The 16570-nt window shown below is 37.6% G+C and overlaps 1 protein-coding gene across 1 annotated transcript; it reads left to right on the plus strand.

Annotated features, from left to right (window-relative positions):
• The first annotated feature begins 1049 nt into the window (after nt 1-1049).
• LOC139121739 (NXPE family member 3-like) lies at nt 1050-8887 on the plus strand. The gene is made up of 5 exons (XM_070686864.1): nt 1050-1238; nt 1681-2069; nt 2663-3229; nt 6444-6496; nt 7231-8887. The coding sequence occupies exons 1-5, from the start codon at nt 1140-1142 to the stop codon at nt 8067-8069; spliced, it is 1947 nt and encodes a 648-aa protein (XP_070542965.1). The 5' UTR covers nt 1050-1139; the 3' UTR covers nt 8070-8887.
• Nucleotides 8888-16570: the final 7683 nt, after the last annotated feature.

The following is a 16570-nucleotide window of genomic DNA, read 5'->3' on the forward strand; positions in this document are numbered from 1 at the left end:
AATGTTCTGAATCATTGACTTTTATGTTTTCGCTCGCTTCGTAGGAAGTTGATCCTTTCACCTGACTTAAAATGCATAGATTTCCCTTTGCATAGATTCACAGTGAATCTTTGCGGAAAATATTATGCTATAATGTCCAGTGGGTTATCTGTTGTTGGATTCGCCCCTTCAGAGGCTGCCTTCCACTGTAAGATAGAATGCGCCTCGAACAGATGTTCGGTCTCTCAGCAATATTCCTTTGATCTACCACTTGTTACGGGTCATTTTGAAGCCTTGTGGGTAAATGAAATTTTCACCGACTCAGTTTTGTGAAAATCGGGAATTTTATTTCCCTCTATAGAGATACTACAGTGATAGCGGCCATTTTGAATTTCAAATATCATTGAATATTGGTAATTTTGTTTCTCTAGTACCGCATTTTGTAAGATGACCCGATCGATTTTCAATCTTGATTTTGAAAGAGAAAGGTTGAATGTTTGCTTGAGGAAAGTTTGAGCAAACGGTGAAATTTTTCAATTTCAAGGCCTTACATTAAAAACAGGAATAACATTTCCAAAAAAGTAGAAAAAAATGAAAACATTGATACAGCACTACGTGGCATATTTTGAATAGATAACACCAGAAAACCTGCTATTGCTCCAGTATACAAATAACTTAACCAATAGCTTAGGTCAAGTGGACTTATGCTTGCCAACATATTGTGATTGTAACTTTAGAACCATTTGATCAATGGTATTTGTTTTTACTATGTGCCATATTTTGCCACTTGGAACTTTCCCTGCAGATGACGTTGGAAAGTTACCAGTATTGTGACGTGTCATTTAGATCGAATGTCAGCCATTTTTCTTGTTCCTGATTCGTCCAAACGAAAACAATTGGTCAATTAGCAACCATGGCTGGCACTTCTCTCACGATCTAGTTTCTTTCAATTGACCAATTACGCCTTGAAAGCGTGGCAAAATGTTCGGAAATTGAAAATTTAGATATAATTTTAATAAGTTATATTTTCATAGCCCCCTTCATGTGTTCATGTGTTCATTTTTTGCAAGCCGCCAAATTTTCAAGCCTCTTTGAATGACACCAACTCCATCCCAATTGCTTGTTGAACGTCGCGGTGCCTACAACGTCATTGCAGCATCATGCCACTTCGGTTATCATTTATGACGATAAGGCCAAGGCTGACGTCACTATTTTGTATCGTCCTCGGAATGGCTATCGGAATGTTCCTTAACAGCAAGGTAAGTGAAAGACATATGAAAACGTACTTACAGCTTTGTTTAGTGTCGCGAAAAGATTTCTAAGTCCTTTAACCTTTATTATTAATCTTTATACTGTGTTTGTTATACCAACAATTGAAAGTGTAACTTACATGGAACAATCAACGACATTTCGGCCAACATTCTGGACAAAGCTTGAATTTACAACATTGGGATAAAGACAAGTTTAGAAGATCAGGTGAACTACTCCAAAACCAAGAAAAAGATTATATCAGTCTTGGCACTGGAGATTGAAAGAGCTTTTGGGCCTGGGGGAGGGAGGGAGGAGGGAGATTAATACAGTGCCGGTGCAATTTTATGCTCCGGTTGCGAAGTAACATGCAAAACAGACATACCAGAAAGGGTACTAATGCGGCAGCTGTTACTGTGTTACAAAGATTACGTTCGATGTGCTTTCTTCTAGTCTGGGTTGAGCGTTAAAGACGACCATGCCTTTGTGACGTATGATAGGGACTTCCCAACAATAATATCAAGGACAGTCAAACCAGCTAGTTTCACACCGACTCCCCAGATCGAAGGAAGACCAAAACAGGTAACAGGGAGCATTAAAATGGCCACAGCTGTTCATGACAATGTCGCTGAAGCTGATGACTTGAACTTTCCACTCGACAAGTCCCAAGAACTCATCCTGTTTCCATATGACAAGTTTTCACGATACGGACTGGAGTGGAAAGGGATCGTTGAAGAGCTTATGTGGGCTGACAAAGAGACAGATGGTACCACTTCCCCTGGAGATAAACCATTTCTGATTGGGGATGGTACCTTAGGTCTCACGTCGGTCAATTCAAGCAGGTATGGTCGATATTTTCCGAAAAGGTGATGACGTCAGCATAAAGTGTAGCTTATCACAAGTCTGATTAGATTGCAAAACATGGACGACTGAATTAAAAATTCGATTACACCTTGTCAGAACAGGGACCAGTGATATAGTGTTGCAATTTTTTTTTAAATTTAAAAGCTTTGAATTTTTATTTTCTACACTTTTAACGGTGTAATTTGTGTAGTACTTGAAGATATCATCTTTTGTCCATATGACGTAAAAGTTTCATATAAAAATGACATATTTTATAACTAGCAAATTTATCATGCAAAAATCCAAAACGAGTAAAAATAGTTATTTGACATAAATATGGCAATATTATGGAACAGTTCCCACGATAGGCTACTATAAGGCTCTAAGATACTTTTATATTACGTTTTCGAACTGAATACAAAGGTTTATGGAAAGATATTTCTAAGGATTGATATATCTCTTTCTGACAACACCTGGTAATATATTACCTTGAATGGAAATGATTATTGGACCAGTTTAATGTCATATAGGATAGACAATGTTCGGAGAATTCACCTTGCCAGAATTTTCAGCTTGTAGTTTACTATTTCAGGATATATTTAAAAGGAAACAGAACCATTTTCAGTAGAGGTGAACTAATACACCTTGTAATCGAGGCCAAAGATGAAAAGGGACGCGCCAGAGGACGAGGTGGAGATTTTTTCTTCGCCGTTCTATCGAATGACATAAAACACCAGCGAACCGCAGGAAGGGTATTTGACCATGGTAACGGGACATACGACGTGTATTTCCATGCAGCATGGACAGGTGCTGCCAGCATCACCGTGATGCTGTATTTCACCAGGGAGGCAGTTCATTGGCTCAATACACAGGTCAGGGGTCAGGAAGATAGAATCGCTTGGAAAGGAATATACACGCTTGATCCTGAGAACTCAGAGAAGGGTGAATATTCATTCTGTCACATCGTCAACGAAGGAACTTGGGAGAATGAATGTGAGTACAGAAATCCAGTGTCGATTGGAAAGACTGTCTTTCTCTGTGAGCGCCCTAAGAACTTCAAATGCGAAGATATGTACGCCTTGGTGGGTGACGTTGACGGTCTGAACATACGTGCTGCGCAAATGATCAACGAGAGTTATAATATGAAGATTTTCAGCAGGTGCGGTATTTCCTTTGAAAGAGCTAATCTGGAATAAATTACTTTGGGTTTGCCATAGACCCTCGAGAAAAACTCCGAGGGTCATACCCATTGATTAACAAATCCAATTACCATCGAACTGTCGCAAAATCTGGCAAAACATGCTTGCAGGCCTTAAATTCAATGTGTCATTAACACAACTTTTTCATAGCAAAAAAGAATGGTTCTGAATACTATTTCTTCAGTGGTAATTGATATCATGCATTTCAGCACACTTGGGAGCTTACACGCAAAGATGAAACGTGTTTGTTGGGAGCATTAGTTATTTACAGGGGGGAAGGGCGGTGAATATCGGGGAGGGTTGACTTTTACGAAACCGTCTTTTTGGGTGTCACATTTTACAATCAATGATTGGGGGGGGGGGGGTCAAATTTTACAGAGGTTTGTATTGAGTTATGGAAAAAATTGATTTTGGAATTTCACCGAAATGTTGCTTGATTCACCATGCATTGTAGTCTAAAAGGAAACTATTGATAATGTTTTTTAAATACAAAACTAGCTAAATATGTGTATTTATAGACTCTTGGTTATTAGTATTTATGTACTTGATCAGACTAAGGTGGTTACAGGTGTTTGTGTGAGCAGAAATTTAGATTTTGGAATTTCACCAAAAATGTTGATTCACTATACATTGTGGTCTGTAAGGAAACTTTGAATATTGTTTTTACAATACAAAACTAGCTAAATATGAGCTTTTATATAAGTTTGACGATTGATATAAAAGTACGTGATGAGAATATTATGTTTGAAAGAGCAGATCTGAAAAACAAACATGATATTGGAATTTCACCCAAGTGATTATTTTTAAGGTTCAAAAAGAATTCTTTGAAAGTTCAAAGGTCAAATGAGAAATTATAAGTCAATTAAGATATTATTGATACGGACTGTGACATTTCTGGGAGGGTCGCTGGTTTTTACATGAAAAATGGGGAGGGTCACTCTTTTTCTTGCAAACACTTTTGAAGGACCCAATTTTTCACCCAAGGGGGGTCGAAGGGTTAATAAATCAAATCTGATGATTTTTTTTCGGGGGGGGGGTCACATTTTACAATTGAGTAATTTTGAGGGGGGTCAAATTTTAGAAATTTAATTCGGCCCGGTCGCTTTTTACATTTAAGTTGTCTCTTGATTCCCATCGACCCCCCTCCGTAAAACACGAATGCGTCCCTTAGTCATTCTGTCCTGCACTTCTGGTTCATACACTTGCTCTCTCCAATGCGATTGTTCAGAGATTGTTTTGCAGGACTGACGTAAATTCTGCAATAAATTTCAGATCAGAATGCATGGCTACACCTGCCATAGATTAAATACACATGTACAACAACGAATCACACATCCAACTTGTATCTGCCGATGAAACGGTACACAAAATCACCAACACACTGTTATTATGACGCGCGCTTTATACACGAATATCAATTTCTCCAAAGCCTTGAAAAGTATCCATCATTAATACATACAATTACATTCGCTGATATCACTGTTAATAAAAAAAACAAACAAAAAAAACACCCAAAAAAACCCGCCATAAACGCAACAAATCATGATAAATCGGGACACAGAGATCAAACTAGTTTAGCTCTCATGAATCAACACATCCCATTTTGTGTTATCGCTAGAAAGCGTGTTAATTGGGTACTTTCACCGACTAAGGGAGCCTTCAATAATCACAGGGAGTGGGCCGGGGAATTCTCTCACACAAAAAACATATCAGTACATTTATATAGTATGTTTGATAATATTATGTAAATGTACTTTGTTTGAAGTGGGAAGTAAAACAAGCATGGGTGTAAAAGAAGTTGGATTTTTGATTTCATTGAAAATTTTGATTCACTATACATGGTAGTCTATGAGGAAACCATGAACAACTTTTGACAATACAAAACTAGGTAAATCTGTGTATTTATGTACTCTTGATTATTAACATTAATGTATTTGGTCCAGTGACTCAGGAGTAATAATAATTGTAAAGTGCCCTGATCACAAGTACTTGTGGATATGTGCGCTACATATAAGAACCCATTATTTTACATTTAGTCACTGAGGTAGAAACAATCTACAGACTCCAACAAAAAAGACGAAACGCTTCCGTAAAGATGACGATCAGGCGAGACGTTGGAACATGTTGTCTATGGCTAGAAGCTGTACCATGACGCGGTTCATTCGGGATCGCCACAGCTTCGGTGTTGGATTTGAATCATGACTCTAGATCGCCGAAGTTGCGCTTCAGCGTGGCAAATTTAAACTTTAATGTTAATTTCATCGTTTATTAATGCCATATAATCCCATTTGGAAGGAATGCAATTTTTTTGGTCGCATCTATGAATAAATCAATCTTTAGGGATGACGAAATCAGACTTCAATCGGAACGACAACTTTATGCTGAAAATAAGTTAAAATTTTTTCACTGCGAACTACCGGATGTCGAGCAGCGGCTTTCAACTAGCTGACAACTATGCAAAAATCCATTCACACATTTCTAATTCACACATTTCTAATTTCAATGGCGCATAGACCCTCGAGAGTTTTCCTTTTGTTCGCTTCCCATCCTGTTTCTCTACTGTCTATGTTATAATATATATACACGTTTTCATTTACGAAATTTGCATACGTTCTATCAGAGTGCGCGTGTACATGTATGTGTGAGTGTTTAGGTAGCGTAAATTCTTTGAGTGAGCGGGTAACGTTTAACGTTCCTGTTTGTAATGAACTATTGTCTATTTGTTGGGTAAATACAACAGGAGATGCCAAGCTTAACAATAATCAGAATATTTCAGGTCGTAAGAACATAGCGTAAGCAAATGTCCTATAGCATTAACTGTGAAGAGGCATATAATAAAAATATTATAGCCTGATCGCATGGGTTTGTGTGCCCTTGCAGTAGGAGACAATTTGCCCTCCTGGCGTCGGGCAAATTGTTACCCGCTTTCGGACAAATAAATCCATGTATTCGGGCAAAAATATATAATGGCCCCGCGACGTCATCAACGGTTACAATTGAATCCTATGGGGCGCGCGACGTTCGATATACAAGGCATATAATATATATATGTAATTAATATATATATATATATATATATATATATATATATATATATATATATATATATATATATATATATAATGCATTGCTATGAACTCACTGACTCACAAGATGAATTAATCTTACTTCCAGAGACTATATCAAGGCATCATTTGCAGCAAATCCGATTAAACTCCAGATCAATGGTAAGCAACACATAAACGTATATCATTCGCACCGAAAGCTGAACTATTTTCTTCGCATTTATTCTGGGGTAATCCGGAGTATCGGGCTACGTAAGACCAATCAGTGCCCCTGAAGAGAAATTTTGAAATAGGTCGCTATATATTGTTTGCTTTCCTTGCCACTTGCATTTCTCCTCGGGGCATACTGGCACAGGCTGTCCGAATAATGCCAGGGAATGATAAATCCAATCATCCGGTAGAAGTAACAGTATGCAAGACAAGCTTATACTCTCCGAAGCACATGTCGCAATCTGGTACCATATTATTATTACTTATCATTAGTCCGTCGAATTCCGTTACCAGAGGATTATACATTCGGTGTGCATGACAACCGAAGTCCTCATGGTTGCAATCGTCCAGCGGCAAACAGAGAAACCAGTTTGTTCTTTGCAACCCTTTGACCCTATAATAAAACACAACCTGGTAGTGATCTGTAGTATTCATCGATAAACTATCATTTAAATTTGACTGTTACTCATCTGCCCTTTGAAAAATCATCAACTCAAAGAATGGGTCATTCCCGTTGTTTCGGACATTCTGTGAGGCTTGTATAAAATCACGGAATAAAATCATGGAATGGACATTTATGTCAGTGATATCCGAAAATGACTGCAGGATAAAGAAGTTTTGCACTCTACTGCACTCTTTTGTTCGCCTCCATTGTTTGTTGATTAATCCTTTAATCCTGATTTCAGAACCCGTTGATGGGGTGCCCATTAAGAATGGAATCCCGGAATTGCCCCTATGTGATGCAGATCTACCTGTTCCAATCTCTGATGGATTTTGGAGGGACAAAATGGTGTACGAGTATTCGTCATGCAAAGCTACACAGTTCAGTGACCAGGAAATCTTTCAGTGTCTTGAGAATCGCCATCTTTGGTTCTGTGGTGACTCAACGATGCGACAATGGTATAATATGCTGCTTTTCATACTGACCGGTCGCCAAAAATTCAGATACGCAAAATCTGACATAACGACAGGTAAAAACACAACTACATACATATTCTCCCATGGCTTACGAACTGGCAGAAACGCAGGCAATATTAGCCATTTAACCTTTGAAGCTGACATCATCGACAGGATCGCCCGGACAGAATCCTGCAACTCCGCCGTTATGGTCATGAATATCAATTATCATTTTCTTTCGTGGTCCACAAGAGCCTACATAGAAAGACTGCTTCACGGGAGGAAGGCAGTCGTACGATTACTGTCGAGGTGCCCCGGCGCTAAAATGATGATCAAGATGACGCATCCACGTGACAACGAAGACCTCATGCAAACTGTACACAGCAGTAACTGGGTGCTATATGACATCAACCGTATCGTGAGACGTATATTCGGAGGGCTGGGGGTCCACTTCATAGACATATGGGATATGTCCCTGTCGCACATTTCCCCGGATAACATTCACATGCCAAGAGAAGATGTCATAACACAACAGCTGATGCTTTATCTGTCGCACATCTGTCCCGAGATGGCAGCCAATAATGCAAAACACATAGCGGATGGCAATGGTAAATTTAAACATTACTGAACAATCTTTACGTGGCAGGGGAATAGATATTATATTTGGTAGTGCCGTCTCTAAAAACTGTTTTATAGCTGGTTAGCTGTTGAGTTTCGAATAGAGATAGCGCCCGTTCATTACCTCGAGGGACCGTGCGTTAGTAGAAATGCAAGTACATCGCTATTTCCATGCAGAGGCTGTAAGCCGATGCGTATAGCAATGTGTTTCTAGTGACGCACGGCCATAAGAGGTACTAAACAGGTGCCATAGTCCGAGAAAAGGACGATGGGAGTAAAATGAAATTATATTATCAGAGTAACGAGGTACTAACCTCAAGTGTTCTGACTTGAATAGAAAACAAAGAGAGCGTTTCTGGCATTATACTTGCACTTCCACATAGCTCACATTGTATTCTTTACCGTTGATCATAGATCACATTGCGATGTCACAGGGTCAAGTTTGCATGTAAAGTTAAAGGTCGTATATATTGTCTGCATTCGTTAAGCTGAAGGTGTTAAGCTTTCGAAACTAGGAGTTACAAGAGGAATACAATGGTAGATGCTTGATAAAAAAGTCAAATGATAAGGATTATAAATTCAAAACCAAAACAAATACTCAGAGTTCAAAATTTTCCAACACTTAACAGAGGAACACTTTAAACCTTATTCTTTCAAATTCACGAATAGAAAGGAGGGGTCGCTGTGTGTTACCTCCGTAAATGTAATCATCTCCATAAATGTAATATTAACCATTATTGTAATAAAATCAACCACAATGGTAATAAAACAGTCAAACATTAATGTAACAACCCAAAAACACAAATGTAATAAAAAATTAATCATAGATGTAATACACGAGTTAAAGTATCGTATAGTTTTATACAGTCTCTCGACTCTGGAGTAGAGACTGTGCACTGACATGTAGATACAGCTGTGTCTCGCTGTGGTTAATCCGTTTTATACAAAACAGCAAAACATAAACTAAACTTGCAAAATACACAAAATACACTAAACCCAACCAACCAAGATATTAACAATGTGCGATGTTACTTTCTTTTTTTAAATATTTTTTTGTTCATATAAACATAAAATAATTGACAAAACATGGTTTACAAAACAGAAGAAGAGAAAATACACAACATACGAAAGAAAGAGAACAAAGCAACAAAGGAGGTAAAAAGTGGAAAATTGGCATAAATTTTTCAGTTAGCAAATAGATATCCCACTTCATGTGAAAAACCGAGAGTTGGTTTTTACGTTCACATATTTTTGCCTCTAACTTCATCATATATCTTACAGTTTCAATAAACATTGCAAATGATGGTCATATATTACAAAATCGTATCGAATACAAATGATACTTTGCGATCAGAATGGCGTGGTTTAAAGCAAGAGACTTTTTCACTGGGTGAACACCAAAGATTACACTAAAATCATCCAGAGACACATCTCTGAAAGAGTGTTGCCATAGTTTGTTAAACTTATCCCATAACCCTCTTACATACGGACATGAGTAGAACAAATGTTCTAAAGTCTCAGTATCACCACAATGTATACACGAATCATCATCCACAACCTTCCATTTCTTTAAAAGGCTTTGACAGGCAATAATTCTATGTAAAGCTTTAAATTGGAAACTTCTCAGTTTTTCCTCCATGGTAATTTCAAAGGGAAGATTCCAGATATCTTTACACAAAAAGGTGCTGTTTGAATGTAGTTTTAGTGTGTACGTTGTGATGTTGGTGTTTCTGCCTTATTTTGAACAAATGCAACTATGAAATAGTTGTGTACTGACATTTTAAAGGAAAAATGTCTGTTCACTAACTGAAAAGAAAATGGTTTCATCAAAATTAATGGTTTCTTCTTGATTGTAAAATCTGAGTTTGTTTTTCCAAAGTGTAGGAATGGCATCAATAATTCCACAAGTATGTCACAAAGTCCGTTTTAGCATTATACTTCATTTTGAAATCATGGAAAGACAGTGGATTACCATTTGCATTAAATAGATCTCCTACAAAATTAACGTTTTTTCTAAACCAATCATGATAAAAGACAGATGAGCCTGCAACTAAAATATGTTGATTATTCCAGATGATTTGCTTTGCTACTTTTCGTCCATTCAAACTACAAATGTTCTTTTTTTTGAAAGGCGAAATATCTGACCATGCTTGTAAGATAGTTTTATATAAAGGTGGAAGTGTACATTTCAGTTTATCAATATTGTAATTACATTTAAGTACAAACTTTAGACCCCCCAACTTATTAAAATAAAATGAAGGGATTATACCAGTTTTACGTTGTGAATATAATAATAATGGGAGCCATTTCAGTTTTAGAGCTTTGTTTAAGATAGACAAATCAGGAATGCCCAGACCCCCTTTATTCTTATCAGCAATAATGGCATTGTATTTAATTCTGGAGCGTTTTTTGTCCCATAGAAACTCTATTAAATGTGATTGTGCTTTAGCAATTACATCTGCAGGAGTTGGTAAAGCGGACATATTATAAATAATCAGTGAAATGCCATGCGACTTAAGGAGTGTTTTGCCTCGCAAAGTAAGGTCACGTGAACCCCAAACGTCTAGTTTATCATTCATTTTCCTGACTCGTTGGTTATAATTCAAATCGCAATTATTTAGTTTATCGTGGCCTAGATAAGAACCAAGAAGTTTGATGGGGGATGTAGATGCTCGGAAACCATGATGAGGGCCTGGGCCTGCTGATAATTTACTTGTAAACAAAAGCTCACTTTTTTCTGTGTTTAAACTTAAACCAGAAACTAATTTAAAACTATCTAAAAGAACAATGCTATTGTGTATTAGATCTTTATCTTGTAAACAAATCGTTGTATCATCTGCAAAAAGTGAAAAAACGTGTTCAATACCAAAGGGGAGTTGAATACCATGAATAAGTTTTGAATTTCTTACAGCAAAGCTAGTAATTCAACAGAAATGACAAGGAGGGCAGTTGGCGAGAGACATCCTTGTCGAACTCCTCTGTGAAGGTTAAACCAACCGGTTGACCAGCCTAGATTAAGAACGCAGTTCTGGATGTCACCCTTTACAAAAGCGTTTTGATCCTCGTGGATTATTTTTGGGATTATTTTTTCCATTCGTTTGGCTATACATTTGCTTGCCATTTTATAGTCAGTGTTTAGTAAAGAAATTGGTGTCCAGTTTTTCAGCAAGGTTAAATCTTTGTTGGGCTTTAGAATTAGAGAGATAACTGCTTGTTTTTGAGTAGTAGATAATTGCCCTTCTTGAAAGCATAATTTAAAGAAGCAATAAGGGTTTTAAGGGTACCGTGAAGTTGATCCCAAAATTTAATAGAAAACTCTACCGGTAGTCCATCATTCCAAGGCGTTTTGTTAAGGGGCATTGATTTTAAAACATTTAGGACCTCATCTTTTGTCAGAGGACCTTCACAAGAGGTACTGTCTTCTTGGGAAAGCCGAGGTATAAATTGTTCAGGGAAAAAGCTGGAGGTCAAATAAGGGTCAGTGGAATTATTTTGTAAGGAAGATGTATAAATTTCCATGTAGAAAGATTAATCTGGACAGGGGACAATTTTAGCTCAACAGCACTGTGGTCGGATTGTGCACTCTAAGTAATTCTGCAATCTCTAATATTATTAAAACAGTTTTTGAAACTAGGAAATAATCCAGGCGGGAAGATTTGGCGCCTCTGCGCCAAGTAAAGCGATGGACATTCGGGTTGAATCTACGGTATACATCAAGTAATTTCAAAGTATGCATTATTTTTTTAAGTTCTATTCTAGCAGTATTCTCAAAATCCAAATGTTCTCCCCTGTTATCAATATTTACATCGAGTGGAAGGTTAAAATCTCCCCCACAAATAATATCAAAAATTGGAAACTCTTGGTTAATTAAAGGAAAGACACTTTTAAAGTAAACACTTTGTCCGAAGTCTTATTCGGGGCATAGACGTTTGAAGGACAATACGTTTGATGGGTGCTATCGTTCACATGCAGTTTACATAGCAAAAAATCTTCCCTTGTCATCTTGATAAACGTCTGAAGTGCGAAAATCAGAATTGACATTGACATCATGTCCCGCGTTACGTAGACTGGAGAAGACTGTAAGGCAGACCGTAAATTCTTCAGAAATTTGCTAACTTCAAGTCGCGATTGGAATTTAGCAATAATGTGTCGGTGGCCGCTGTCTCTTTTTCTACCATCTCGGTGGGCAATTTCAAACGTTGAGTTTTTAATACGCAGATGTTGGAGAAGTAGCTCTCTTATTATTTTATTCGGGTCTTCATTTTCGATTTCAGCAAGTCTCCCAAAGTGCAAGTTATATTCACGCGAGTGCCTTTCCAGATCATTCATTTCCAATTCGAGACTAGTATTCTTTGCAAATTCATCTGTTAACATCTTTTCTGTTTTGTTCAGTTTCTCTTTCAGAGTTTTATTTTCCTTTTTTAGCTCTACAACGGATTCAGAGATGAATTGCATAGCAGATTCAAGGTCTTTCTGTTTCTGTGACAAAGATACGTGGTCTTCTTTCACAGACAACGTTGTTATTTCGAGGTCTCTCTGTTTAGCTTCCACATCTAATACCTTCTGCAATAATGTTTCGAGGTCAGTTAGTACACGGTCTAACTTTTACTCTATTCTTTGGAGAGTTTCTATAATGTATTTTTTGAAAGCGGAGTCTACGCTACCTTGTTCACACTCAGTGTCTTTCGGGCTTCCAGTTTCTTCTTCACCTGTAGCTTTTAAAATAGAAGAAATGTCTCTCTGGCGCTGAGTCGCCTCTGTCTTTTTAGAAGCAGTGCTGCTGGTGTCCACTCATTTGCTGGTCATCGTTGAATGGCTGCTTTGAGGCATAGACCACCACGAGGTGTAACGTTGAGAATGACTCAAGCAGGTGTGAAGAGGTGGCGTTTAGACGAGAGAATTTGAATAGCAAGTTCGCTCTCTCGTACAGGCAGCGCTGACAAAATTTAGCAATCAAAAGGTCTCGCAGATATCAAGTAATTTCCCTTAAAATTTCCTCCAGAGATACATTTTGTGCAATACTGTTTGCATAGCTCTTGAAGTTTTGGCGTTTAGGTGAAAGTTAGTGCATATTTAGGACCGGTTGACAGGAGAGACTTGATCCGACCTCGATCCGTGATCTCTTTATCACATATGGTTTATAGATATCATATTTACTGGTATTTTTATTACATTTATTACAATTATTGTTGATTTTTGTTTGTTTAATATTTTGATTTCACCAAAATAAGATGGTTATAAATTCATTTGCTCCACAAGTTTCAAATGAGCCAACACAAGCTGATGGTTTGAAAATACGTATGAGGCGCATTCAACCTTAAGGGGGCGCTGCACCCAACACAGCATATTTTGCTCAAAAATCACGTTTTTGCAAATATTCATTCAATTTTAATTAATATTTTAACCCAAGATGAAAATGTTAGTGGGGTTTACTTGTTAGCTTGTCAAGTAGTCGTAAGTTTCGTGATAAAGAAGTGTTAATTTATGCAAGTGAATGCAAATCGCCTGATTTCCTGGCTTCTTTGTCGTCCCAATCTCAAAATTTTCAAAGAATTTAACTCCACTCTGGTTGAATCAAATTTTCTGAAATTTTCACATTATGTTCTTTAATTGCTCTTAAAAACGACCAGTTTGTTTTGCAATAGCGTTCTTAAATTTTCAATACGAGGCATTTGAAGTATACTAATCATGATTTTAATCACTTTTTCTGAGTGTCAGTTTTTCAACCCTTTCGAACGAGGATAGATCATGCAAAATAAAGTAGTCGTTTATTTCTACATATATACTCTTCTTTCAAGTTAAATATTGCATTTCAGAAAATAGTGTCAAGTTTTTGACTTAAATTAATTTTTATCATCAATACCAAAATTGAGGTTTGTTACCCCAAATATACACCCACTTTATCCTTCAACTACTGCAATCATACTAAACTTTAGTCTCTGCTTTTTGAAAATATATAGTATGAGGGGGTTTTCTTGTCATCTTTTATGAGATATATTGCTTTGAAAAAAACTGTGTTGGCAACATGCAGCTCCACATTAAATTGCTTTTCCCACAGTAACTCTAGTCGGAGCTATTTAAAACTACAATTCGTTCATGACACCAAATTATCCAATTTTTGTATGTTCATTGATTTGATAAATCCCTCTATAGTCGAAGGTGATGTAGCAGTCAGTGAAATTCCAACATAAAGACATTCCGCTCGTCGTGTGCTGCAATTTCCGTAAGCGGCGCTATACTACCTCACGATGTCGAAGGACCATGGGTACAGCGGAAAACATGGAACAGTAAAACCGAGACTTGGTGATTTTTCCGGAAGCAGGCCCACAATGGATTTAAAATTAACGCACAGTCTTGACATTGATGATTGCTGAATAAGAGAAATTACAATTTAGAAGGCTGTCTATATGCTATCCGAAAGGTTGCAGGGGCAATTACCAATGGCATGTAAGAGTGCGTTGGTGCGCCTCTATTCTATACTTAACGTTATAACACACCACATGCTCATTCCGTGTCGCGATTCGCCAGATTACGTCACGTGACGAGAAAATAGATATGTCTAGTCGCCACTGAATCGACAAACGTGATGTCAGAGGGTATTTTTGAAAAAAATTTTCTTTAGGGAAAGTTTTGACAAAATTTGGAAAAGTGCCAGGTCTCGTGACCGTAATGTCGTCTGCAGCTTTGAAACAAACGCAATATGCGCCCGGGAGGAGCGATAAGACTCTCTCTTAAACAGATAGATTTTCCATTCCAACAGCGTCGGAACTTGGACAGCTCATCAACGAAAACGATTCAAGAGCAACCAAGGATGTTTCAAGGTATATGCTTAAAAGATTTTTTTGGAAGAAAGTGGTACCATGTACTACTGTAACCACTGTGGAAATATCGCCATGTAAACTTGTCACAATGGATTGTTGCGGTGTAAAATATCAAACACATCAAAAACAATAACATAATAAAACATGAGAGTGTTGTGTGTTATAAAACACCTATAACCTGGTCTTTATTCGGGCTATAGCGCCCGTTTATACTCCTCGTGGCCGTGTGTTGCCAAGAAACACATCCCCTCGGCCTACGGCCTCGGGGAATAGCGATGTGTTTCTGGTAAAGCACGGCCCTTCGGGGTAATAAACGGGCGCTTTAGCCCTCATGACCGATTAATATGTGCTTATTATCCATGTGTAGGTGTAGATCGCGTCAAGGGTCCTTCAAAATAGTCTATGCTTGGAACTACGTAATCAGACTGACGTGATTCGCAAAATAGATTGTAATAATATCTCGTTAAGAAGACTATTACATAACTATGAATTCGAGGTATTTTTGTAAAAGTAAGCCAAAAATCAAGTTTGCATCTACATAATATTATGATTGAGTTACACACCTAACACAAGTTTGTACGTCTGTAGTGAAGACGTTGCGGTAGCACTTCCAGACGTATTGACACCTAGTCGTTGCGTTCATACAAAATCCCAGTGGACTACAGTGACCTTTTTGAAAATATTAAAAGGAAAGCCCAGGGTGTGTTTCATTGGAGAGAGAAACAAGAACGCAAGTACGAAAACGTTCAGAGGTAGTTTCACGGAAAAAGCTTTGTCGAAGGCTAGGGACACAAATTACAGGGGATGGGCCGGTGGTTTTTTTTTTGGGTGGGTCGCCATTTTTCGCGCAAGCAATTTTGAAGGGTCATATAATTTTGTGCAAGCCTATTGGGGAGGGTCATCTTTTTATGCATCAAAGCTGAAATTGCATGTGCACGTATCAAAGAATATGGGATACTGAAAAAAGAAAAAGTGCCTCCTGGCACTTTCATTTTCTTTCATTTCCATTTTCGGCGCACCCTTCGGGCGCAAGTTTAAGGATATAATAAATAATGTATTGATGATCCGAGCAGTCACATTGATTTAAGTTGTCATGATTTCTACTTATCCAACTCCTCTATTGTACTTATAAACTGTCCCCTATAATGACGCTCTCAATAACAATTTGAGAGATCACTTATTTGATATCATTCTCCCATTGACAATACATTGGGTATAGGTCGGTGTCAAATGTTCATGAAGCTGTGAATTTTTGAGGACATTGACAGAATACAAACTATTCAGAACAGTGCAAAATGTCATCAATAACAACTGGAAGCTTCAGGTCGGACAACTTTTGAATAACAATTTAGGATCAGATAACCTATGAGTTATTTGTAGTTTCTTCATAGCCTACAATGTATAGTGAATCAACATTCGGTGAAATTCCAAAATCAAATTTCTTGCACAACCATGGACTTGAAACCACTCTAGTCTAATCATGAACATTAATACTAGTAATTAGGTGAACATAAATGCACAGATTTACCTTGTTTTGTATGGGGAAAAAATATTCACAGTCTCATCATAGGCTGCCATGCATAGTGAATCGACATTTCAGTCACATTCCAAAATCAAATTTCTTGCACAACCATTGACTTGAAACAACTCTTGTCTTATCATGAACATTAATTCTAATAATTACGTGTCC

This window comes from Ptychodera flava, chromosome 21, assembly GCF_041260155.1.
Source record: "Ptychodera flava strain L36383 chromosome 21, AS_Pfla_20210202, whole genome shotgun sequence".
Taxonomy (NCBI): Eukaryota; Metazoa; Hemichordata; class Enteropneusta; family Ptychoderidae; genus Ptychodera; species Ptychodera flava.

Coding starts and splice junctions, on each gene's coding strand:
- LOC139121739 (XM_070686864.1), top strand. CDS start 1,140: ATGCCACTTCGGTTATCATTTATGACGATAAGGCCAAGGCTGACGTCA. Junction 1,239..1,680: donor GAATGTTCCTTAACAGCAAG/GTAAGTGAAAGA, acceptor GCTTTCTTCTAG/TCTGGGTTGAGCGTTAAAGA. Junction 6,497..7,230: donor GATTAAACTCCAGATCAATG/GTAAGCAACACA, acceptor TCCTGATTTCAG/AACCCGTTGATGGGGTGCCC.